General features: G+C 41.6%; 1 protein-coding gene across 8 annotated transcripts in view; it reads left to right on the top strand.

The window, feature by feature from the left end:
• The window catches only part of ncam1b (neural cell adhesion molecule 1b), a 354,414-nt gene that overhangs the window by 148,961 nt on the left and 180,124 nt on the right, over nucleotides 1-25,329 (top strand). For all 8 annotated transcript variants that reach the window (XM_061973163.1, XM_061973161.1, XM_061973162.1 and 5 more), the window contains exons 2-3: nucleotides 16,646-16,720; nucleotides 24,767-24,976. In XM_061973163.1, coding sequence (XP_061829147.1) covers nucleotides 16,646-16,720; nucleotides 24,767-24,976 — 285 coding nt within the window. The remainder of the gene's footprint in view (nucleotides 1-16,645; nucleotides 16,721-24,766; nucleotides 24,977-25,329) is intronic.

The raw sequence follows: 25,329 nt of genomic DNA, 5'->3' as shown, positions 1-25,329 counted from the left end.
TTTTGCCTAATTTTGTTGTGATGCATTAAACAATGTAACAAGATTTTCTAAAATAAATCAACTCAAGTTATGGAAAAAAATACCAACTGCCATATTTATAATTGAAGTCACAAAGTGCTTTTTTTTTTTTTAACATGCCTCAAAACAGCAGCTTGGAATTTGGGACATGCTCTCCCTGAGAGAGCATGAGTATGTTGAGGTGGGCGGGGTTGGAGTTGGGTGTAGGGGGTAGCGGGCGGGTGTATATTGTAGCGTCCCGGAAGAGTTAGTGCTGCAAGGGGTTCTGGGTATTTGTTCTGTTTTGTTTATGTTGTGCTACGGTGCGGATGTTCTCCCGAAATGTGTTTGTCATTCTTGTTTGGTGTGGGTTCACAGTGTGGCGCATATTTGTAACAGTGTTAAAGTTGTTTATACAGCCACTCTCAGTGTGACCTGTATGGCTGTTGACCAAGTATGCGTTACATTCACTTGTGTGTGTGAAAAGCCGTAGATATTATGTGATTGGGCCGGCGCTCTGTACTTCTCCCTACGTCCGTGTACACAGCGGCGTTTTAAAAAGTCATAAATTGTACTGTTTGAAACCGATACCTATAATTTCCGATATTACATTTTAAAGCATTTATCGGCCGATAATATCGGCAGTCCGATATTATCGGACATCTGTAATTACTTTACTTTTACTTACCCAATTAATGTAGTTAATCGTTTAATTGTCAGTTTCATGGCCTTGAAGATCAAGGCTTGCATGTGTGCATTTTTATGACGGCGGAATATAAATTGAACAAAATCTCACATGAAAATAATGAAGGGGTAATCTTACAGGACTCCGGTACCTGAGGTTAAGATAACTGTAGATCAGGGGTGCTCATACTTTTTCTGCAGGCAAGCTACTTTTCAATTGATCAAGTCGTGGGGATCTACCTCATTCATATATATAATTCATATTTACTTATTTATGAAATATATGTTTTTGTTAACAAGTTAAAGGTGTTTAATGATAATGCAAGCATGTTTAACACATATAGTTAATATTGTTAAAAAATTAAAGGTGTTTAATGATAATATAAGTATGTTTAATACATATAGTTAATATTGTTAACAAGTTAAAGGTGTTGAATGATAATACAAGCATGTTTAACATTTGTAGTTAATATTGTTAATAAGGTAAAGGTGTTTACAGATAATACAAGCATGTTTAACACATATAGTTAATATTGTTAACAAGTTAAAGGTGTTTAAAGATAATACAAGCATGTTTAACACATATAGTTAATATTTTTAACAAGTTAAAAGGTGTTTAAAGATAATACAAGCATGTTTAACACATAGTTAATATTGTTAACAAGCTAAAGGTGTTTAAAGATAATGCAAGCATGTTTAACACATAGTTAATTTTGTTAAAAAATTAAAGGTGTTTAATGATAATACAAGTATGTTTAATACATATAGTTAATATTGTTAACAAGTTAAAGGTGTTTAAAGATAATACAGGCATGTTTAACACATATAGTTAATATTTTTAACAAGTTAAAAGGTGTTTAAAGATAATACAAGCATGTTTAACACATAGTTAATATTGTTAACAAGCTAAAGGTGTTTAAAGATAATGCAAGCATGTTTAACACATAGTTAATTTTGTTAAAAAATTAAAGGTGTTTAATGATAATACAAGTATGTTTAATACATATAGTTAATATTGTTAACAAGTTAAAGGTGTTTAAAGATAATGCAAGCATGTTTCACACATATAGTTAATATTGTTAAAAAATAACGGTGTTTAATGATAATACAAGTATGTTTAACACTTATAGTTAATATTGTTAATAAGTTAAAGGTGTTTAAAAATAATACAAGCATGTTTAACACATAATTAATATTGTTAATAAATTAAAGGTGTTTAATGATAATACAAGAATGTTTAATACATATAGTTAGTATTGTTAACAACTTAAAGGTATTTAAAGATAATACAAGCATGTTTAACACATAGTTAATATTGTTAATAAGTTAAAGGTGTTTAAAGATAATACAAGCATGTTTAACACATATAGTTAATATTGTTAATAAGTTAAAGGTGTTTAAAGATAATACAAGCATGTTTAACACATATAGATTCCTTTCTTTCATGAAGACAAGAATATAAGTTGGTGTATTACCTGATTCTGATGACTTGCATTGATTGGAATCAGACAGTTGTGATGATAACGTCCGCATTTTCGAATGGAGGAGAAAAAAGTCCTCCTTTCTGTCCAATACCACATGAAAGTGGTTGGTTTTGGGCATCTTATTTGTCCAGCTTCCGTACTCCTTTGTATACACTTTACAAGAAATACATTGTCGGCAAACTCCGTAGCTTGCTAGCTTGTGCACGCCAGCTTTCTGAGACTCTTATTTTGTTAGCGCAGGCAGGATGAAGAAGCGCTTTTATTGTGCAACTGTGCAGTCGGTCTTTGGAGTTTTGACGACAGGTACTATTGAAATAAAGTGTTTCTCGCCTTCCTGTCGGTAATTTTAATGAGCTGGCAGCAGCCAGCGTCATCTCAGAAGACCCTCGGGTGCCGTGAATGTCAATCAAGTGACGAAAGTGACGTTATAGTGAAGATTTATGATCGCTCATTTTTAGGAAATTTTTTTAATGCCTGGCTGGTGATCGACCGACACACCCTCCACGATCGACCGGTAGCTCGCGATCGACGTAATGAGCACCCCGGCTGTAGACGGTGCAGAAAGGAGCCAAACAATGCATACATTCCCCCGATGTATACTGTATTTGGTGCACTTGCTCTTATCACTCACTTTAAATGTGACTGTGGAAAAGCCAGTGCTCTACTGTGTGAAACCTGAATTTAAAGATACCTGTTAGAGAGCACAGGTTTAGGCAGTATTTCTTGCGTATAATATTTAAGAACCAGCTGCTGATTACTGTCTCTGCAGGGCATCCGTGTGCTTCTTCATGAAGTAACGTCCTATCCCTCACATGCAAGCAAATATGCATGTGGTTGAAACATATGTGCCCTTTGCCTCGTGGATATGCTTAAGGATCCCTAAACAAGCCTTATAAATACAAACCCCGTTTCCATATAAGTTGGGAAATTGTGTAAGATGTAAATATAAACAGAATACAATGATTTGTAAATCATTTTCAACCCATATTCAGTTGAATATGCTACAAAGACAACATATTTGATGTTCAAACTGATAAACATTTTTTTTTTTGCAAATAATCATTAACTTTAGAATTTGATGCCAGCAACACGTGACAAAGAAGTTGGGAAAGGTGGCAATAAATACTGATAAAGTTGAGGAATGCTCATCAAACACTTATTTGGAACATCCCACAGGTGTGCAGGCTAATTGGGAACAGGTGGGTGCCATGATTGGGTGTAAAAGTAGATTCCATGAAATGCTCAGTCATTCACAAACAAGGATGGGGCGAGGGTCACCACTTTGTCAACAAATGTGTGAGCAAATTGTTGAACGGTTTAAGAAAAACCTTTCTCAAGCAGCTATTGCAAGGAATTTAGGGATTTCACCATCTACGCTCCGTAATATCATCAAAGGGTTCAGAGAATCTGGAGAAATCACTGCACGTAAGCAGCTAAGCCCGTGACCTATGATCCCTCAGGCTGTACTGCATCAACAAGCGACATCAGTGTGTAAAGGATATCACCACATGGGCTCAGGAACACTTCAGAAACCCACTATCAGTAACTACAGTTGGTCGCTACATCTGTAAGTGCAAGTTAAAACTCTCCTATGCAAGGGGAAAACCGTTTATCAACAACACCCAGAAGCGCCGTCGGCTTTGCTGGGCCTGAGCTCATCTAAGATGGACTGATACAAAGTGGAAAAGTGTGTCTGACGAGTCCACATTTCAAATTGTTTTTGGAAACTGTGGATGTTGTGTCCTCCGGACCAAAGAGGAAAAGAACCATCCGGGATGTTATAGGCGCAAAGTTGAAAAGCCAGCATGTGTGATGGTATGGGGGTGTATAAGTGCTCAAGACATGGGTAACTTACACATCTGTGAAGGCACCATTAATGCTGAAAGGTACATACAGGTTTTGGAGCAACATATGTTGCCATCCAAGCAACGTTACCATGGACGCCCCTGCTTATTTCAGCAAGACAATGCCAAGCCACGTGTTACATAGTAAAAGAGTGCAGGTACTAGACTGGCCTGCCTGTAGTCCAGACCTGTCTCCCATTGAAAATGTGTGGTGCATTATGAAGCCTAAAATAGCACAACGGAGACCCCCGGACTGTTGAACAACTTAAGCTGTACATCAAGCAAGAATGGGAAAGAATTCCACCTGAGAAGCTTCAAAAATGTGTCTCCTCAGTTCACAAACGTTTACTGAGAGTTGTTAAAAGGAAAGGCCATGTAACACAGTGGTGAATATGCCCTTTCCCAACTACTTTGTTGCAGCCATGAAATTCTAAGTTAATTATTATTTGCAAAAAAAACCATCAAATATCTTGTCTTTGTAGTGCATTCAATTGAATATGGGTTGAAAATGATTTGCAAATCATTGTATTCCGTTTATATTTACATCTAACACAATTTCCCAACTCATATGGAAACGGGGTTTGTAGAAACAACAATCAACGACATTGCTGCTGCTACGCCTTAGGACGTAGAAAATAAGTGGTCAGCCGGTCGTGTTGCAAGTAATATACATGCATTTACTTTGTGCGGCCCTTAATTTGATGCCGCAGTGACAAGCAGAAAATTGTTGGCCCCGCAGAGACATGAATTATTGACACTGCAAGCTGTCTGTCCTGTCGCAATGATCATGCTGCATACAAATATGACATTGCCCACAGCCACAGCAAATGTTAAATCACAAATGAATTGCAAATGACTCTCGGATGTTCTTTTTTTTTTTTTTCTGAGGTTCAAGCAACAACTAGAAACCAAGGCTATTTCAAATCTTTGTCGTAGTGTGGTTGAATGATAAAGGTCAGCATCTTGCCATGTATCATTTTGCTGGCTCAAGAGCTTCAAATCAAATACGACACATTCTGCATGCATAATTAACAATGTTCCGTATGCAGGGGGCTTTCGTACTAATACTCTTTCGTACCGTGTAGTGTGTTTTGTACTGGAAGTGGTTTGTTTGGTTGGGCAATTTTGCACAATTTTGTAGTTCATACACTCCGTCCCTTAAGTGGTCCTTACAATTAACTCACACATTAGCCTAATGACAAAAAATGTCAGCTTTCAAAAAATCTGTTGAATCAAATGGTTTTCCCCACTCAGTGTAATAGCTCCATTTGGTCTTATCTACCAGCCGTTGATGTTTAAAAAAAATATTAACTTCACAACTCAGTGGCCTTGTGGTTAGAGTGTCCGCCCTGAGATCGGTAGGTCGTGACCTACCTCTACCTCGTACCAAAGACTATAAAAATGGGACCCATTATGTCAGAATAATTGTATCTAAGTTATCACAAAACTTTGTGTTGCCATGAGTTCCCGGCGAGAAGACAAAAGCTGTCTTTGAACCTACCGAGAAGACTTGTAAAACTCCTCTGCGTAGGATGAAGGTGTTCTGTTTCTTTCATGTATTGTAATCAACAGAAAGATATTGTCCAGACCCGAGAACTACAAAGCGAATCCGTACAGGCACCGCTTCTTTGAAATGTTTTACGACCTTTTCTTTGAACTGTTTTGTGGCCAAAGGCAGCACCTGTTTACGACCCCCCGTCCCTTAGAAACAGCTGTTGCCATGTAATCAGGGAAAGTCCAAATAAAAGAGGAGACGTACAATTTTTCGTCAGAGCGTGCTGGGAGACTGTATAAGACAGGGGTCGGCAACCTTTACCAGTCAAAGAGCCATTTTGACCAGTTTCACAAATCATAAAAAACAATGGGAGCTGCAAGAATTTTTGAAATTTTAAATGAAAAAACACTGCATACAAAGTTATTTTTTTTGCTTTGTGCTATGTATAACCACGGGTCTCAGACACGCTGCACACACCTTTTTATGGAATTTTTAAACTGGTGCGGCACGCGGATTTAAATGAATAACGCTTGTCAGCGTCATGCGTGCCGTGATGGTACAGCATATAGCGCCCACTACAACCAGCGTGCCTGATCAGCCACAAGTTGAATGTAGCTTCCGCTTGCTCACGTAGGCGACAGCAAGGCATACTTGGTCAACAACCACACAGGTTACACTGACGGTGGCGGTATAAAAAAAACTTTAACACTCTTACTAATAATGCGCCACACTGTGAACCCACACCAAACAAGAATGACAAACACATTTCGGGAGAACATCTGCACCGTAACACAACATAAACACAACAGGACAAATACCCAGAATCCCATGCAGCCCTAACTCTTCCGGGATACATTATACACCCCCGCTACCAAACCCCGCCCACCTCAACCGACACACAGAGAGGGGGGGAGGGTTGATGTGTGAGGAAGCAGGCTTGGGGTGGGGGCGGGGTTTGGTGGTAGCAGGGTTGTATAATGTAGCCCGGAAGAGTCAGGGCTGCATGGGATTCTGGGTATATGTTCTGTTGTGTTTATGTTGTGTTAAGGTGCAGATGTTCTCCCGAAATGTGTTTGTCATCCTTGTTTGGTTTTGGTTCAAAGTGTGGCGCATTATTAGTAAGAGTGTTAAAGTTGTTTTATATGGTCACCGTCAGTGTAACCTGTGTGGCTGTTGACCAAGTATGCCTTGCTGTTACGTACGTGTGCAAGCAGAAGATGTATATTATATAACAAATGTTGTACTGGCACGCTGTTAATACAGATTGTAGAGGGCGCCAAATGTTGTACCATCATGGCACGCCCTTATTATAGCCGTAAGAGTGAAAATCGGTGAATATTAATCCCGGGAGTTTTCTGTGAGAGGCACTGAAATCCGGAAGTCTCACGGGAAAATTGGGGGGTTCAGCAAGTAAGCTGCTGAGCCGCATCAGAGTGATCAAAGAGCCGCATGCGGCTCCGGAGCCGCGGGTTTCCGACCCCTGGTATAAGAAGAGTACAGCCCAGACGTCTCTCCTCATTTGAGACAAATTTAATTCTGTCTCTGTTTAATTCTTTGCTTCTTGTCTTGTTTGAGGGAACTCTCCTGAAGGAATCAATAAAGTACTGTCTATCTATATAATAGATGTCATCAGTGTTTGAACCTGACACATTACCTCCCTGCTTGGCACTCAGCATCAAGTGTTGGAATTGGGGGTTAAATCACCAAAATGGTTCCCGAGCGCGGCCACCACTGCTGTTCACTGCTCCCCTCACCTCTCAGGGGGTGGAACAAGGGGATGGCTCAAATACAGAGGGTAATTTCACCACACCTAGTGTGTGCGTGTGACTATCAGTGGTACTTTAACTTTGAAATATATTAAAATATCAAAATGCATAGTGTCATTCATTTAGTCTCTTAAACTGTATTTTTAGTTCATAGCTAGCCATTTTTAAAATAAGAGCCCCAGACTAAGGAGGCATTTTGAAATGGAATGCTTGTTTTAACCACAGGGAGATTGCCTGTTTTTCTAGAACTAGGTCACATTTATTCACTTGAATTGTTCATTTATGGTCCCTCAGCCAGTGAAGTGTCCAGGGCCTTAAAAATGAGTAAAGTTGACTCACACTCACAAACGTTTGCATGCGGTCTAAATTCTCTGATTAGGTTTGAAAAATTGTACATCGCCTACATTGATGCTCTTGTAACTACGTTGCTGTATTTTGAAGAGAAGGTGACCTTTTGATTAACGAAAAGTTCATGTTTCAGATAGATGGGGTTTTGATAGGACGGAAATGTCATTTATCAGTAAACAGTCGATCATTTTGTACTACTACCAACTAGGGATGTCCCGATCCGATATTTGCCAAAAAATGCGTATCGGCAAGGCATGGGAAAATGCCGATCCAGATCCAGTTTAAAAAAAACTCCGGTCCGTGTTTTCCAACGCACAGATTTAAATAATACATTCCACTTTTCTGCTGCTCCCTATTGCCGTTCCGCATTTTCCAGCACACCTTCAACACATCCACAGGTCTGTGGATTCTCACGCAGTTGCTTTTAGCTGCTGGCATTACACGACAGGCTCTTCTCACTCTTTCCTGTGTCTCCCTCTCACAGACAGCAAGTGCACCTTCTTACATACGTCACATACTGTCACTACATACGTCACATACTGTCACGTCATACGTCACATACTGTCACGTCATACGTCACATACTGTCACGTCATACGTCACATACTGTCACGTCATACGTCACATCCTGTCACGTCATACGTCACATACTGTCACGTCATACGTCACATACTGTCACGTCATACGTCACATACTGTCACGTCATACGTCACATACTGTCACGTCATACGTCACATACTGTCACGTCATACGTCACATCCTGTCACGTCATACGTCACATACTGTCACGTCATACGTCACATACGTATGCGCCCTCCCCGAGCAGAGAGGTAGCAGCATGGCTAACGTTAGCTGTGATGCTAGCGCAGCCGTGCGAGCAACGCTCCCTCTAAGGTGCGCGCCTGTGCAATTGCGCACTGTTTAAGCGTCCTCTGCGCATAGCAAATCTATGCCACGCACAAAATCAAATAAAAAAAATAAGCGCATAACAATTTTCGACACACGGACACGACAGAGAAAACAGTTTTCGTCATCATTGTTCAAATATTGTAACGTCTGTCGAGACGCTTATCTCCATTCGGTGCCACACGTCCACACCATCAAAATGCCGAGGCAAAAATTTCCACATCAACACCGTATGAAAAAATTTGTGATTTTTTTAGTTGTGATTTCCTTCTCTGCATGAAAGTTTAAAAGTAGCATATATTAATGCAGTATGAAGAAGAATGTTTTAATGTAGACATGCAAGCCTTGAAAGAACATTTTGAAAATCAAGACTACATTTCCTGCAAATGGGTGCATTTCTACCCTATATTTTAACTTTAATTTTATTCTCATATCAAACTCTTTTGGCTGTCTTTTTGACACTTACATCCGGCGCCCCCCTCCACACCCTGGATTATAAATAATGTAAATAATTCAATGTGATTATCTTGTGTGAAGACTGTATTATGATGATAGTATATATCTGATAGTATATATCTGTATCATGAATCAATTTAAGTGGACCCCGACTTAAACAAGTTGAAAAACTTATTGGGGTGTTACCATTTAGTGGTCAATTGTACGGAATATGTACTTCACTGTGCAACCTACTAATAAAAGTCTCAATCAATCAATCAAAACACATAGAATCATCATACTGCTGTGATTATATGCATCAAGTGTTCATTCAAGGCTAAGGCAAAATATCGAGATATATATCGTGTATCGCAATATGGCCTTAAAATATCGCAATATTAAAAAAATGCCATATCGCCCAGCCCTAGTTCAATGATGCCATTTCTGTTTGTCATGTATAATTTTGTCTATTTTGTGTTTATCCTTGAATAAACAGGTCAGTTTCTTGTTACCAACCATTGTGTATTATTCAAACTCCCCTAATTCAGCTGGCTAGTTGTTATCAAGAGTACTAAAACCCTTTTCAACATGATTCTGACAACTAAGTAGGCTAAATAACTTTAAACTTTAATACATGCTCGGATAGGCCAGTATCGGTCAGTATCGGTATTGGTCAGTATCGGTATCGGATCGGAAGTGCAAAAACCTGGATCGGGACATCCCTACTACCAACATACATACTGACATTCCTCAGACTTGAAGCTTCTTAAAAATATATAAACCGTGGGTGTGGTGTTTGCAAAATTAAGCTACTAGATTCTGTTAAAAAGTGTCCCCCCCAACAATGCTCTTAGTTAGTCACATCAGGTCATATTAAACACCATCATCAATTTTTGGAATTGCAATTTTATCAGTTATGAACAATGGGGATGGGAATACTTCCTACAGTATAAGAAGCAAAGTAAATATGTTCCAAAGTACCATTTTGACATTTTAATTTGCGCTGCTCACATCCTCAGGGCACGCTCCTTAACCATTTATGTGATGTCTGCTCACAGGCTTGGGTTTCAGATTGATTAGTCTCTAGGGGATTCACATTCAGATTAAATTTCCAGGACAGGCAGTTGCTCGGTGTCGTTTAGTCCCCTTTCGCCTTGAATGAGTCTGTGCCCTTTAACAAGACTGAAGCTTCTGTGGCTCTTTAGCCTCCTAAATATATGACTCGGGAATGTTTGGTGCAAGAGCAATTACTGTCTTGTTCATAACTACGTAAAGTGGAGAGCCATGGATCTGGTTTGGCTCTAAGGGAGTGCAATTGAAGGATAAACAGGTAATCTAGAGAGGTTCCAAACCTCCAGGTGTGATATTCTACATGTGAATGATGTGGATGACAAGACGTGGTGATTAGTAATCAGCACGTTTGTGCTCAGTAGGAACTGACATTCCATTGACGGTCAGTCCAATGTCAGATTTAAAAGTTTCCTCATCAAATGTGACTAAACAGTAGTACATACTTGCCAACCTTGAGACCTCCGATTTCGGGAGGTGGGGGTAGGGGGGTGGGGGCGTGGTTAAGAGGGGAGGAGTATATTTACAACTAGAATTCACCAAGTCAAGTATTTCATATATATATATATATATATATATATATATCAGTGACGTGCGGTGAGGTTGATGGCTGGTGAGGCACTGACTTCATCACAGTCAGATTTACAAACATATGAACCCTAAAGAGTATCTTATTCACCATTTGATTGGCAGCAGTTAACGGGTTATGTTTAAAAGCTCATACCAGCATTCTTCCCTGCTTGGCACTCAGCATCAAGGCTTGGAATTGGGGGTTAAATCACCAAAAATGATTCCCGGGCGCGGCGCCGCTGCTGCCCACTGTTCCCCTCACCTCCCAGGGGGTGATCAAGGGGATGGGTCAAATGCAGAGGACAAATTTCATTACACCTAGTGTGTGTGTGACAATCATTGGTACTTTAACTTAGCTTTAACTTTACACATACAAACTGTAGCACACAAAAAAGCCCATTTAATAAAAAAAACGTTATTATGGTCTTACCTTTACTTATAAATAAAGTAAATTTGCCGCTGTTGTGCTGGATTAATGAACCCCCTGACGAGAGTGTTATATCAACTAAAGCCCTCACTTAAACTTTCCACGTGCAAGATTGAATCTATTTAAAAAAGTGTAACCGAGGGTTTATAAATGTCGCCTATACTGTATGAAACTACAAAATAACAAACACGGAGGCTCCAGTTTACACGAGGACCACTTTATTTACCTTCTTTCAAAAACCTCCGCTCCACTACAACATGTCATCACTTCCGCTCTTGGCGCCTTCAAAATAAGAGCTCAAGGCATATACTGTATAACAGCGCATAACAGGAACTTAACATCACAAATAGGAAAGCCCATGAAAATAGGTTACAAAAGTTATTTAATAAGAAGCCAAAAAGTGCAAAAACAATAATGTTCATGTTATGAACATTATCTGCAGGTGTACCTAATGTTGTGGCCCTGCAGTCATTCACAACTCCTCCAACACGAACATTATGGTTTTTGCACTTTTTGGCTTCTTATGAAATAACTTTTTTAAATAGATTCAATCTTGCACGTGGAAAGTTTAAGTGTGGGCTTTAGTTGATATAACAATTCTACGGCGGGGGTGCCGGAGGCGGGGCTACTGGAGCCTCAGCCAGTGCGTCTTTTGCAGCCGTTTTATGATCGCTCAGCGCAAGAAATACGTTACACACATACAGTTGTTGACAAAATACACTGTACATTATATACCTCAGCTAACTAAACTATGGAAATGTATAATAAAATTCATATAGCAATACGGTCTCACTGCACAGCAGGCCAGCAGTTAGCCGAGTCCGTCCATGTTGAGGCACTGAGTGACGTGCCTCAACTGGCTGCTGTTCACCGCACCGTCTCTTCTCAGTATTTGAACGGCAAATGTGAAAATTCAGCGATTTTGAATAAAAATAATCTAAAACTGGTGAAGTTAAATGGAAAATAACTCTATAGTATAATCACTGGATACATATAACAATTTAATTAATTTTTTTTCTTTTTACATTTTTTTTCTTTCCATGATGACTGCATGTCACTGATATATATATATATATATATATATATATATATATAAGAAATACTTGACTTTCAGTGAATTCTAGCTATATATATATTTATTTTATTATATATATGTGTATATATAAATAAAATAAATACTTGAATTCCAGTGTTCATTTATTTACACATATACACACACACATAACACTCATCTACTCATTGTTGAGTTAAGGGTTGAATTGTCCATCCTTGTTCTATTCTCTGTCACTATTTTTCTAACCATGCTGAACACCCTCTCTGATGATGCATTGATATGTGGCACGCACAAAAGTGCTTTCATCAAATGCATTAGAGTCTGGAATCTTCCATCTCTCTCTAGCATGGCCCAAAACCGGTCAATCTTTGCTTCCTGAGGAAGATCTTCAGTGCCAAGCACTTGGTAGTCCACTACTTCTTCCCGGAGGCTATCCAGGTCCAATCGCAGCTGCGGCTTGGAACTTACAAGCTGTTATGAGAGTAGCGTGTGTGTGTGTGTGTGTGTGTGGCCCTTTAATAGGTGAGCATGTGAGGTGAGTGACGTCAGTGAGTGTGTGGGCGAGAGAAGAGAGGGAGCGGTAGCGTGAGTGCGGGCGGGGACTAGTTTGTTTTGTGTTGGATTGGCTGTGTGCAAGCAATCAATAAAGCAAGATTTGCAACTAATCACCGGACTCAGGCAGGAAAGGTGCAACAAAACGTATTTCTTCATCTTACTCGTCGTCGGCGTCGCCATGGCTGTATCTTCCTCGTTCTTCTGCTTCGTCTCCTTGTTGTGTGCGCAGTTGTGCACTGCACTCTCTAAAAGCCGTATATGTTACTGATGTTATAGATGGCAGTATTGTCCTGTTTAAGAGTGTCACAACATTGCTGTTTACGGCAGACGAACTGCTTTACGGTTTGTGTGTTGTTACCGCGCTGGGAGGACGTTAATGAAACTGCCTAACAATAAACCCACATAAGGAACCAAGAACTCGCCCTTGATCATTCTAGTTATAATGTGTTTGGGCAGGCACACTGTTTATATCGTGAGAAAGCGGACTCAGGCCACGCCCCCTCCAGCTCCGCCTGAATTTCGGGAGATTTTCGGTAGAAAATTTGTCCCGGGAGGTTTTCGGGAGAGGCGCTGAATTTCGGGAGTCTCCCGGAAAATCCAGGAGGGTTGGCAAGTATGCAGTAGTAGTGCAGGTCCTGGCTTTCATCATCCCTGAATTAAGATTATTTACCTTGACACAGGCTCATGTTTAAGAGTAGTATGTCATTTATTTACATTTGCCAGCTTTGACGTTTAAATGAAGCCCGGATTATTGGGAGGATTGGGCTTCATATCTGTGATAACTCACTGGATCGGTTCGCAGCTGAGTGTGAAGCGACTGGGATGAGAATCAGCACCTCCAAGTCCGAGTCCATGGTTCTCGCCCGGAAAAGGGTGGAGTGCCATCTCCGGGTTGGGGAGGAGATCTTGCCCCAAGTGGAGGAGTTCAAGTACCTCGGAGTCTTGTTCACGAGTGAGGGAAGAGTGGATCGTGAGATCGACAGGCGGATCGGTGCGGCGTCTTCAGTAATGCGGACGCTGTATCGATCCGTTGTGGTGAAAAAGGAGCTGAGCCGGAAGGCAAAGCTCTCAATTTACCGGTCGATCTACGTTCCCATCCTCACCTATGGTCATGAGCTTTGGGTTATGACCGAAAGGACAAGATCACGGGTACAAGCGGCCGAAATGAGTTTCCTCCGCCGGGTGGCGGGTCTCTCCCTTAGAGATAGGGTGAGAAGCTCTGCCATCTGGGGGGAGCTCAAAGTAAAGCCGCTGCTCCTCCACATGGAGAGGAGCCAGATGAGGTGGTTCGGGCATCTGGTCAGGATGCCACCCGAACGCCTCCTTAGGGAGGTGTTTAGGGCACGTCCGACCGGTAGGAGGCCGCGGGGAAGACCCAGGACATGTTGGGAAGACTATGTCTCCCGGCTGGCCTGGGAACGCCTCGGGGTCCCACAGGAAGAGCTGGACGAAGTGGCTGGGGAGAGGGAAGTCTGGGCTTCCCTGCTTAGGCTGCGGCCCCCGCGACCCGACCTCGGATAAGTGGAAGAAGATGGATGGATGGATCTGTGATAACAAAGTTGTATTGGTCTGTTAAAAAAAACACTACATTTTAATCCACATTACTTTCCCAGTTGATTCACTGACTTAGTTTCTCCTATTCTTTACAACTTCCTGCCCTTTGTAACTCCCCTCGCTCTTGCCCTGACATCCAACGATATAGAGCCGGATTTTGGACCCATTTAGTTACATTTCAACCCTAACTGCTCCCCTTTGGGAAACAAGTGAATCTTTGTTTTAATTAAGCGCCAAAGGGTTCAAACCAGACCTCTCCCTGAGACATAGAAATCAGTCTTTTTCCATCTGCACATTGATGTAGTGTAGGCCTTTACCAATGAACACCTTACATCTCTTGCATACATTGCCAAGCATCATAATTGGATGGGCTTTCTTTTGAGAAGGCACAAAACCTTGGCTATAAAGTACAGCATTCCTTTTTTGGTAACAAAGATGTCTTGGATTGCCGTTTTAAGACAATAACACGTTCAAAGAGGCAAACATCACTGGGAAACCAGGCTTCCATAACCAAGTTTGATTTAGATTTTTTTTTAAATATGCATTGGCTGCCTGAAGTATTTAAATTCTTGAGCATCAGTCAATTGTATCTGAAACTGGTTGATTGATTGATTGAAACTTTTATTAGTAGATTGCACAGTACAGTACATATTCTGTACAATTGACCACTAAATGGTAACACCCCAATAAGTTTTTCAATTTGTTTAAGTCGGGGTCCACGTTTATCAATTCATGGTAACATGAATTGATTAACTTGATTAATCTGCACACAAGCATTTCCCATAGCAAAGAACGGAAATCATCCAACCATAACCATCATAAAACCCTTGTTAAATATCTTCACATTAAGACGAAACTGTAGTGCCCATTCAGCTCTTCAAGGGGAACATTATCACAATATCAGAAGGGTTAAAACCATTAAAAATCAGTTCCCAGTGGCTTATTATATTTTTCGAAGTTTTTTTCCAAAATTTTACCCATCACGCAATATCCCTAAAAAAAGCTTCAAAGTGTCTGATTTTAACCATCGTTATAAACACCCGTCCATTTTCCTGTGACGTCACATAGTGATGCCAACACAAACAAACATGGCGGAAAGAACAGCAAGCTATAGCGACATTAGCTCGGATTCAGACTCGGATTTCAGCGGCTTAAGCGATTCAACAGATTACGCATGTATTGAAACGGATGGTTGTAGTGTGGAGGCAGGTAGCGAAAACGAAATTGAAGAAGAAACTGAAGCTATTGAGCCATATCGGTTTGAACCGTATGCAAGCGAAACCGACGAAAACGACACGACAGCCAGTGACACGGGAGAAAGCGAGGACGAATTTGGCGATCGCCTTCTAACCAACGATTGGTATGTGTTTGTTTGGCATTAAAGGAAACTAACAACTATGAACTAGGTTTGGAGCATATGAAATACATTTGGCAACAACATGCACTTTGAGAGTGCAGACAGCCCAATTTTCATCAATTAATATATTCTGTAGACATACCCTCATCCGCGCTCTTTTCCTGAAAGCTGATCTGTCCAGTTTAAGGGACGGTGTGAGCCAAGACATCCAGGGGGTTTAGCTCGCTCGTCTGCGGGAACAAACTGCCGCCATCGCTTGCCGTGCTACCGAGGTCCTTTGTCCCTGAATTGCTCACACACTCCGGCAGATTCAATGGGGGTCTGGCGGCAGATTTCTTTGACTTTATCGTTGGAAATGCATCTGCTTTGAGTGTCGCAGGATATCCACACATTCTTGCCATCTCTGTCGTAGCATAGCTTTCGTCGGTAAAGTGTGCGGAACAAACGTCCAATTTCTTGCCACTTTCGCATCTTTGGGCCACTGGTGCAACTGTTCGTGTTGTTACACCCTCCGACAACACACCGACGAGGCATGATGTCTCCAAGGTACGGAAAACAGTCGAAAAAACGGAAAATAACTGATTTGACTCGGTGTTTGAGAAAATGGCGGATTGCTCCGAGAGCGAATATTAGAAAGGCGTTTAATTTGCCAAAATTCACCCATTTAGAGTTCGGAAATCGGTTAAAAAAATATATGGTCTTTTTTCTGCAACATCAAGGTATATATTGACGCTTACATAGGTCTGGTGATAATGTTCCCCTTTCATCTTTTTTTATTGGTGTTGACTGCAAACATTTTGTACTGAGCACTTTCCCCTTTGCCATTAGTGGTAGCTTTCTGTGTTGACATCACAAAAAAGAACAATTGTGGACATAAGCTAACCAAACTGAAATTCTAATATTTAAACTATTGAGGGGCATGTTTTCGCTTTCCAAACAGTACAACCCTAAAGGTGTTCAGATTTTGACGTGCTCCATGGTTTATTGTCCTTATTGTTTGTGGGTTCCCAACAAAATGTAACATTTCAAAGTTAAAGCAATGCATATATGCTAAGGTATCATCTTTAATTGAATGTTTTGCATGTTTTGTATCCTTCTCTAGTTTCGATGGATGTGCAGATCACACCCAGTCACGGTGAAATTAGTCTCGGGGAGTCCAAATTCTTCATGTGTGAAGGTAAGTGTGCCAAGTGGTTCTGACACTATAAACTACACTTTTCCATTTTTTGTTTTGTTTTTAAAAACAAGACACTTTAAATATTACCCATCTTCTTGTTCAGGGTGAAATTACTGCTATTGTTCTCTGCATGCATCATCAGCAGAGACAAAGGGTGAACCTTAATCAACTGGCTGTATCTGAAACATTTTGGTTTAATGAGAATGAGATCATTCTAAAAAATCTTTTTTTTTTTTACAGTATATTATGTACCATGTTCAGTGTAATCCCCAACAACAATTATTCTATAGTCATATGTACAGTAAGGTTATCTAATTAGTAGGAATATCAACATTAACATCATTAATCAAATTAGTCAATCGTAATTATTAACATGATTAAATAATTTTTAAACACAATTAACTAGGGGTGTAACGGTACACACAAATTTCGGTTCGGTAAGTACCTCGGTTTAAAGGTCACGGTTCGGTTCATTTTCGGTACAGCAAGAAAACAACAAAATATACATTTTTGGGTTATTTATTTACCAAATTTGCAAAATCTTCCACCAAAAATATTTTTCTTATTGGAATATTTGATGTGAAGTAATGAGAACCTTGGATAGGTCAATAATTCATAATAACATTGATTTTGATTCAATATTATGTTTTGAGCAATGACAGTTTGAAAGAAAAAAAAAAAACAGCTTTGTTTTATTAGTCAACATTGCAACTTTTTCTTAATTACATTTCACCTTTAAGCTTTTTTATTTCACTTTTGTTATGTTTTTGTTTATTTTAATAGTATTTTTAGAATGTGCCGTGGGCCTTTACTGAAATGCGATTTTCTTATTTAAACGGGGATAGCAGGTCCATTCTATGTGTCATACTTGATCATTTCGCGATATTGCCATATTTTTGCTGAAAGGATTTAGTAGAGAACATCGACGATAAAGTTCGCAACCTTTGGTCGCTGATAAAAAAAGCCTTGCCTGTACCGGAAGTAGCAGACGAGTAGCGTGACGTCACAGGTTGTGGAGCTCCTCACATCTGCACATTGTTTACAATCATGGCCACCAGCAGCGAGAGCGATTCGGACCGAGAAAGCGACGATTTCCCCATTAATTTGAGCGAAGATGAAAGATTTGTGGATGAGGAAAGTGAGAGTGAAGGACTAGAGGGCAGTGGGAGCGATTCAGATAGGGAAGATGCTGTGAGAGGCGGGTGGGACCTGATATTCAGCTGGGAATGACTAAAACAGTAAATAAACAGAAGACATATATATACTCTATTAGCCATAACACAACCAGGCTTATATTTAATATGCCACAAATTAATCCCGCATAACAAACACCTCCCCCTTCCCGTTCAAACAACCCGCCAATACAACTCAAACACCTGCACAACACACTCAATCCCACAGCCCAAAGTACCGTTCACCTCCCCAAAGTTCATACAGCACATATATTTCCCCAAAGTCCCCAAAGTTACGTACGTGACATGCACATAGCGGCACGCACATACGGGCAAGCGATCAAATGTTTGGAAGCCGCAGCTGCATGCGTACTCACGGTACCGCGTCTGCGCATCCAACTCAAAGTCCTCCTGGTAAGAGTCTCTGTTGTCCCAGTTCTCCACAGGCCAATGGTAAAGCTTGACTGTCATCTTTCGGGAATGTAAACAATGAAACACCGGCTGTGTTTGTGTTGCTGCAGCCGGCCGCAATACACCGCTTCCCACCTACAGCTTTCTTCTTTGCTGTCTCCATTGTTCATTGAACAAATTGCAAAAGATTCACAAACACAGATGTCCAGAATACTGTGGAATTTTGCGATGAAAACAGACGACTTAATAGCTGGCCACCATGCTGTCCCAAAATGTCCTCTACAATCCGTGACGTCACGTGCCGGCGTCATCATACCGAGACGTTTTCAGCAGGATATTTCGCGCAAAATTTTAAATTGCACTTCACATTGGCATGTGTTGCAATGTTAAGATTTCATCATTGATATATAAACTATCAGACTGCGTGGTCTGTAGTAGTGGGTCTCAGTAGGCCTTTAAAACATTAGCTATGGGCCGCAAATGGCCTACGGGGCACACTTTTAACACCCCTGTTATCGATAATAAAAAATTAAATCTGATAAATCTATGGATAAAAAGCAGAGCCTGGCGACGCATGCGCGTTTATCATAACTCTCTCTCTCTCTCTGTCTCTGCCCCTCCCTCACCAATGCTGCTGCACGCACAATTTGTTTTGTTTTTAACCCCTTCTTAACCCTGAACGTACATAGAAAATACACGACACCCTAACTCAAAATGCCGCACATTTGAGGCATTTAAGAAACTCCGCCTTGACAGCTCCGCAAAAGAGGACATGTCCGGTGAAAAGAGGACGTATGGTCAGTCTATCGTCGCCCGGTCGCTGCTAGCATTCCGTGCGTTGTGCCTCGGTGTGCATTGTTTACACAACGTGCGTTACGCTACTTAATATGTCCGTGTGGAAACTCGTTCGGTACACCTCCGAACCGAACCGGAACCCCTCCGAACCGAACCGGAACCCCCGTACCGAAACGGTTCGATACAAATACACGTACCGTTACACCTCTACAATTAACCCATTTGCATTGCCGATCCCTGAAAAATCCCTTAAACGTCTCTAGCAGTTTGGGCAGGTTGTCCAAGTAATGTTACTGTTAGACCTGCGCAAATGGGCAGTTGATCTAGTAGTGACAGGCTGCGAAACAAAACAACTCAATATGGAAGAGAGCAAGTTTGACCCAAAAAACATGATGGAACTGTAGACGAACAAAATAGTATGCACACTATACTATACTATATTATAGTCCAAAACCAGGAGGGTGTGCCTGGGCAAGGATGGTTTCGCCCTATTGTAGTGAGAACAAACAACTGTTTTGATGCAAACGAGCAATCCTACTGTCAAAGTGTAATTTCCCCTCGTTAGCATTGAGGGTATTGTGTGGCAGAACAATTGCTGTGGATCGACTACTACCAGTTCAAAATAGTCGGAATCACCCACGTTAGCATTCAATTCAGTTGTAAAAAAAAATGGCACAAATGCCATTCTGGTAGAGGTGTAACGGCAGTGACGTGCGGTGAGGTTGATGGCTGGTGAGGCACTGACTTCATCACAGTCAGATTTACAAACATATGAACCCTAAAGAGTATCTTATTCACCATTTGATTGGCAGCAGTTAACGGGTTATGTTTAAAAGCTCATACCAGCATTCTTCCCTGCTTGGCACTCAGCATCAAGGGTTGGAATTGGGGGTTAAATCACCAAAAATGATTCCCGGGCGCGGCGCCGCTGCTGCCCACTGCTCCCCTCACCTCCCAGGGGGTGAACAAGGGGATGGGTCAAATGCAGATGACAAATTTCATTACACCTAGTGTGTGTGTGACAATCATTGGTACTTTAACTTAACTTTAACTTTACACATACAAACTGTAGCACACAAAAAAGCACATTTAATAAAAAAAAACGTTATTATGGTCTTACCTTTACTTATAAATGAAGTCCACAACTAAGCCCTCACTTAAACTTTCCACGTGCAAGATTGAATCTATTTAAAAAAGTGTAACCGAGGGTTTATAAATGTCGCCGATACTGTTTGAAACTACAAAATAACAAACACGGAGGCTCCAGTTTACACGAGGACCACTTTATTTACATTCTTTCAAAAACCTCCGCTCCACTCTGTGTCACATCACTTCCGCTCTTAGCGCCTTCAAAATAAGAGCTCAAGGCATATACTGTATAACAGCGCATAACAGTAACTTAACATCACAAAGAGAAAAGCCCATGAAAATAGGTTACAAAAGTTATTTAATAAGAAGCCAAAAAGTGCAAAAACAATAATGTTCGTGTTGGAGGAGTTGTGAATTAGATACACCTGCAGTCTGCAGGTGTACCTAATGTTGTGGCCCTGCAGTCATTCACAACTCCTCCAACACGAACATTATTGTTTTTGCACTTTTTGGCTTCTTATGAAATAACTTTTTTAAATAGATTCAATCTTGCACGTGGAAAGTTTAAGTGTGGGCTTTAGTTGATACAACAATTCTACGGCGGGGGTGCAGGAGGCGAGCCTCAGCCAGTGCGTCTTTTGCAGCCGTTTTATGATCGCTCAGCACAAGAAATACGTTACACACAGACAGTTGTTGACAAAATACACTGTACATTATATACCTCAGCTAACTAAACTATGGAAATGTATAATATAGTTCATATAGCAATACAGTCTCAGCAGTTAGCCGAGTCCGGAATCCATGTTGAGGCACTGAGTGACGTGCCTCAACTGGCTGCTGTTCACCGCACTGTCTCTTCTCAGTATTTGAACGGCGAATGTGAAAATTCAGCGATTTTGAATAAAAATTATCTAAAACTGGTGAAGTTAAATGGAAAATAACTCTATAGTATAATCACTGGATACATATAACAATTTAATTAATTTTTTTTCTTTTTAAATTTTTTTTTCTTTCCATGATGGCAGGTGAGGCCCCGCCTCACCTGTCTCTAGTGACTGCACGTCACTGTGTAACGGTATGTGTATTTGTATTGAACCGTTTCGGTGGTTTCCGGTTCAGATCGGAGGTTTACCGAACGAGTTTCCACACGGACATATTAAGTAGCGTAACGCACGTTGTGTAAACAATGCACACCGAGGCGCAACACCCGGCATGCTAGCAGCTAACGGACTACGATAGACTGACCTTACGTCCTCTTTTCACCGGACATGTCCTCTTTTGGGGAGCTGTCAGGGCGGAGTTTCTTAAATGCCTCAAATGTCCGACATTTTGAGTTAGGGTTGCGTGTATTTTCTATGTACGTTCAGGGTTAAGAAGGGGTTAAAAACAAAACAAATTGTGTAGCATTGGTGGGGTAGGGGCATAGACAGAGAGAGAGAGAGAGAGTTATGATAAACGCGCATGCGTTGCCAGGCTCTGCTTTTTATCCATAGATTTATCACATTTAATTTTTTATCATCTATAGCAGGGGTTTTAAAAGTGTGCCCCGGAGGCCATTTGCGGCCTACAGCTAATGTTTTAAAAGGCCCACAGCACGTTCTAACAATACTATTAAAATAAACAAAAACATAACAAAAGTGAAACAAAAAAGCTTGAAGGTGAAATGTAATTTAGAAAAAGTTGCAATGTTGACTAATAAAACAAAGCTGTTTTTTCTTTCTTTCAAATTGTCATTGCTCAAAACATAATATTGAATCAAAATCAATGCTATTATGAATTATTGACCTATCCAAGGTTCCCATTACTTCACATCAAATATTACACTAAGAAAAATATTTTTGGTGGAAGATTTTGCAAATTAGGTAAATAAATAACCCAAAAATTTATATTTTGTGGTTTTCTTACTGTACCAAAAATGAACCAAACTGTGACCTCTAAACCGAGGTAAGTATCGAACCGAAATTTTTGTGTACCGTTACACCCCTACATTCTGTCATGTCTGTGTGACCATGTTTTGTTTTAGTCATGTTTTGTTTTGTTTAGTTAGTGGACTCTTTAGTTTCTGGCTTTTCACTCCCTTGTCTTGTTTCCATGGTTACCCATTAGTTTCACCTGTTCCACGTTTGGACTCATTGTGCACTCTTGTTTATCACCATAGCAACCCATTAGTTTTCGCCTGTCACGTCACGCACCTGTTTCACGTTTTGAGTCACGCACCTGTTATCGTTAATCATGGCTGTAGTTTTTAAGTTCATTGTTTTCGGTTTGTCTTTCTGTCGACACCCGGATTCATACCCCTGTCACACTCTTACCTCTGCACACTTCATAGTCCATGCAAAGTAAGTTTTTTGTTTATTAATGCCACAGTTAGTGTTTTTGTTTAATTGTTCACAGTTTCTGCCTATGTGCAAGTTTTATTTTCAATAGCCTAGTTTTGTACCTCCGCCATTGTGCGCGCTTTTCGTTTGTTCCTTTTTGATATATAGTGTTAAAATAAATCATGTATTCACCTTCACGCCATGTCTGGTCCAAATCCTTTGCACCTCGGGAGAACAAACCACGCCACAGTCCCAGTCGTGACACATTCTGGTCACCCTCTGTGACCTGATCGTCTTATCTAACTCCTGTTATTTGTTGGAGGCTAATTTGCAGAGTGTTTTAGGAATGGTTGAAAGGACAGTGTTGTATGTGGGAGATTATCTGTTTAGGGATGTTTTTTCAACCTTGACATAGATGGCTTCCTTCACTCCTTTTTCGTACCATCCATTCATTAACAACATAAGAGTAACAGATCCACACTAATGCGGATAAGTGTTTTGTTTGGAAAAACAGACTTTGCACAGACCGGCAGACCGGGGTGGTGGTTCCTCTCTTTAAGAAGGGGAACCGGAGGGTGTGCTCTAACTATGGTGGGATCACACTCCTCTAGCCTTCCCGGTAAGGTCTATTCAGGTGTACTGGAGAGGAGGCTATGTCGGATAGTCGAACCTCGGATTCAGGAGGAACAGTGTGGTTTTCGTCCTGGTCGTGGAACTGTGGACCAGCTCTATACTCTTGGCAGGGTCCTTGAGGGTGCATGGGAGTTTGCCCAACCAGTCTACATGTGTTTTGTGGACGTGGAGAAGGCATTAGACCGTGTCCCTCGGGAAGTCCTGTGGGGAGTGCTCAGAGAGTATGGGGTATCGGACTGTCTGATTGTGGCAGTCCGCTCCCTGTATGCTCGGTGCCAGAGCTTGGTCCGCATTGCCGGCAGTAAGTCGGACACGTTTCCAGTGAGGGTTGGACTCCGCCAAGGCTGCCCTTTGTCACCGATTCTGTTCATAACTTTTATGGACAGAGTTTCTAGGCGCAGTCAAGGCGTTGAGGGGATCTGGTTTGGTGGCTGCAGGATTAGGTCTCTGCTTTTTGCAGATGATGTGGTCCTGATGGCTTCATCTGGCCAGGATCTTCAGCGCTCACTGGATCGGTTCGCAGCCGAGTGTGAAGCGACTGGGATGAGAATCAGCACCTCCAAGTCCGAGTCCATGGTTCTCGCCCGGAAAAGGGTGGAGTGCCATCTCCGGGTTGGGGAGGAGATCTTGCCCCAAGTGGAGGAGTTCAAGTACCTCAGAGTCTTGTTCACGAGTGAGGGAAGAGTGGATCGTGAGATCGACAGGCGGATCGGTGCGGCGTCTTCAGTAATGCGGACGCTGTATCGATCCGTTGTGGTGAAGAAGGAGCTGAGCCGGAAGGCAAAGCTCTCAATTTACCGGTCGATCTACGTTCCCATCCTCACCTATGGTCATGAGCTTTGGATTATGACCGAAAGGACAAGATCACGGCCGAAATGAGTTTCCTCCGCCGGGTGGCGGGGCTCTCCCTTAGAGATAGGGTGAGAAGCTCTGCCATCCGGGGGGAGCTCAAAGTAAAGCCGCTGCTCCTCCACATCGAGAGGAGCCAGATGAGGTGGTTCGGGCATCTGGTCAGGATGCCACCCGAACGCCTCCCTAGGGAGGTGTTTAGGGCACGTCCGACCGATAGGAGGCCGCGGGGAAGACCCAGGACACGTTGGGAAGACTATGTCTCCTGCCTGGCCTGGGAACGCCTCGGGGTCCCACAGGAAGAGCTGGACGAAGTGGCTGGGGAGAGGGAAGTCTGGGCTTCCCTGCTTAGGCTGCTGCCCCCGCGACCCGACCTCGGATAAGCGGAAGAAGATGGATGGATGGACTTTGCACAGTGCATACAGTACATATTCTCTTCATGCCTGAATGTCTTTGCACAACATGATTAATACGGAATAACAAATAATTTTATTTGTGAATAATCCAAATTAATCCACAGCAAAATGGCATTGATCCGATTGATTTTTGTACCGTTTGACATCACGAGTAGATATCATTCAGCCTTTGTTGCTGAGTCACACTGCCATCGCTGGTGGGCCGTGAGTTTGCGAGGCCCATAAACCACAGAGTTCTATGCATAAAAGAGAATGTATCGTCAGCAGTGTTCAGTCCGGGGGAACTGATTGATTTTGCTTTACTACTTTGTACATACATTATAGATAAGTGTTTTTCCCCCCACCCCTTCACTCTGCTCTCAGTTATCGGTGCGGCTAAGCACATAGACTGGTTCGGACCGAGCGGGGACCGTATAGAAGCCAACAGACCCGACGTCATCGTGACACGAAACGATGAGTCGTCTTCCACGCTCACGCTGTACAGGGCTGGGACAGACAACGCCGGGACATACAAGTGTGTCGCCACCAATGGAGATCAGCAAGGGGAGTCAACAGTTAACGTCAAAATATTCCGTAAGTATTTTTCACACAAACAAAGCTGAGTGGTCAAGGAAAAAAACACATATATTGTTTATTAAACATGTAGTATTTTATTGACTGCTCGAGGGCAACACATTACTCTCTTTTTCGCTAGACAATAGATTTTTTCATCAGTTCGATAGACGGTCGGAAGACCATTAGATGGCTGCCTAATGATCCTGTCTGTTTTGCGGCTCCTGTGATGAATGTCTTATTTTCCATGAATACCGTGCATCAGCAGATGTCCATCAGACAAAACTCCAAGTACAACTTTTTTAGTGCTTGTTTTAAACTTCTTGGACAGGGCTAACCATGCATATGCCACATGATGCAACAATCTATTTACA

The sequence above is a fragment of the Nerophis lumbriciformis genome, linkage group LG17, assembly GCF_033978685.3.
Source record: "Nerophis lumbriciformis linkage group LG17, RoL_Nlum_v2.1, whole genome shotgun sequence".
Classification (NCBI taxonomy): domain Eukaryota; kingdom Metazoa; phylum Chordata; class Actinopteri; order Syngnathiformes; family Syngnathidae; genus Nerophis; species Nerophis lumbriciformis.
Note: the sequence above shows the minus strand (reverse complement) of the source record. Positions and strands in the feature narration are given on the sequence as shown.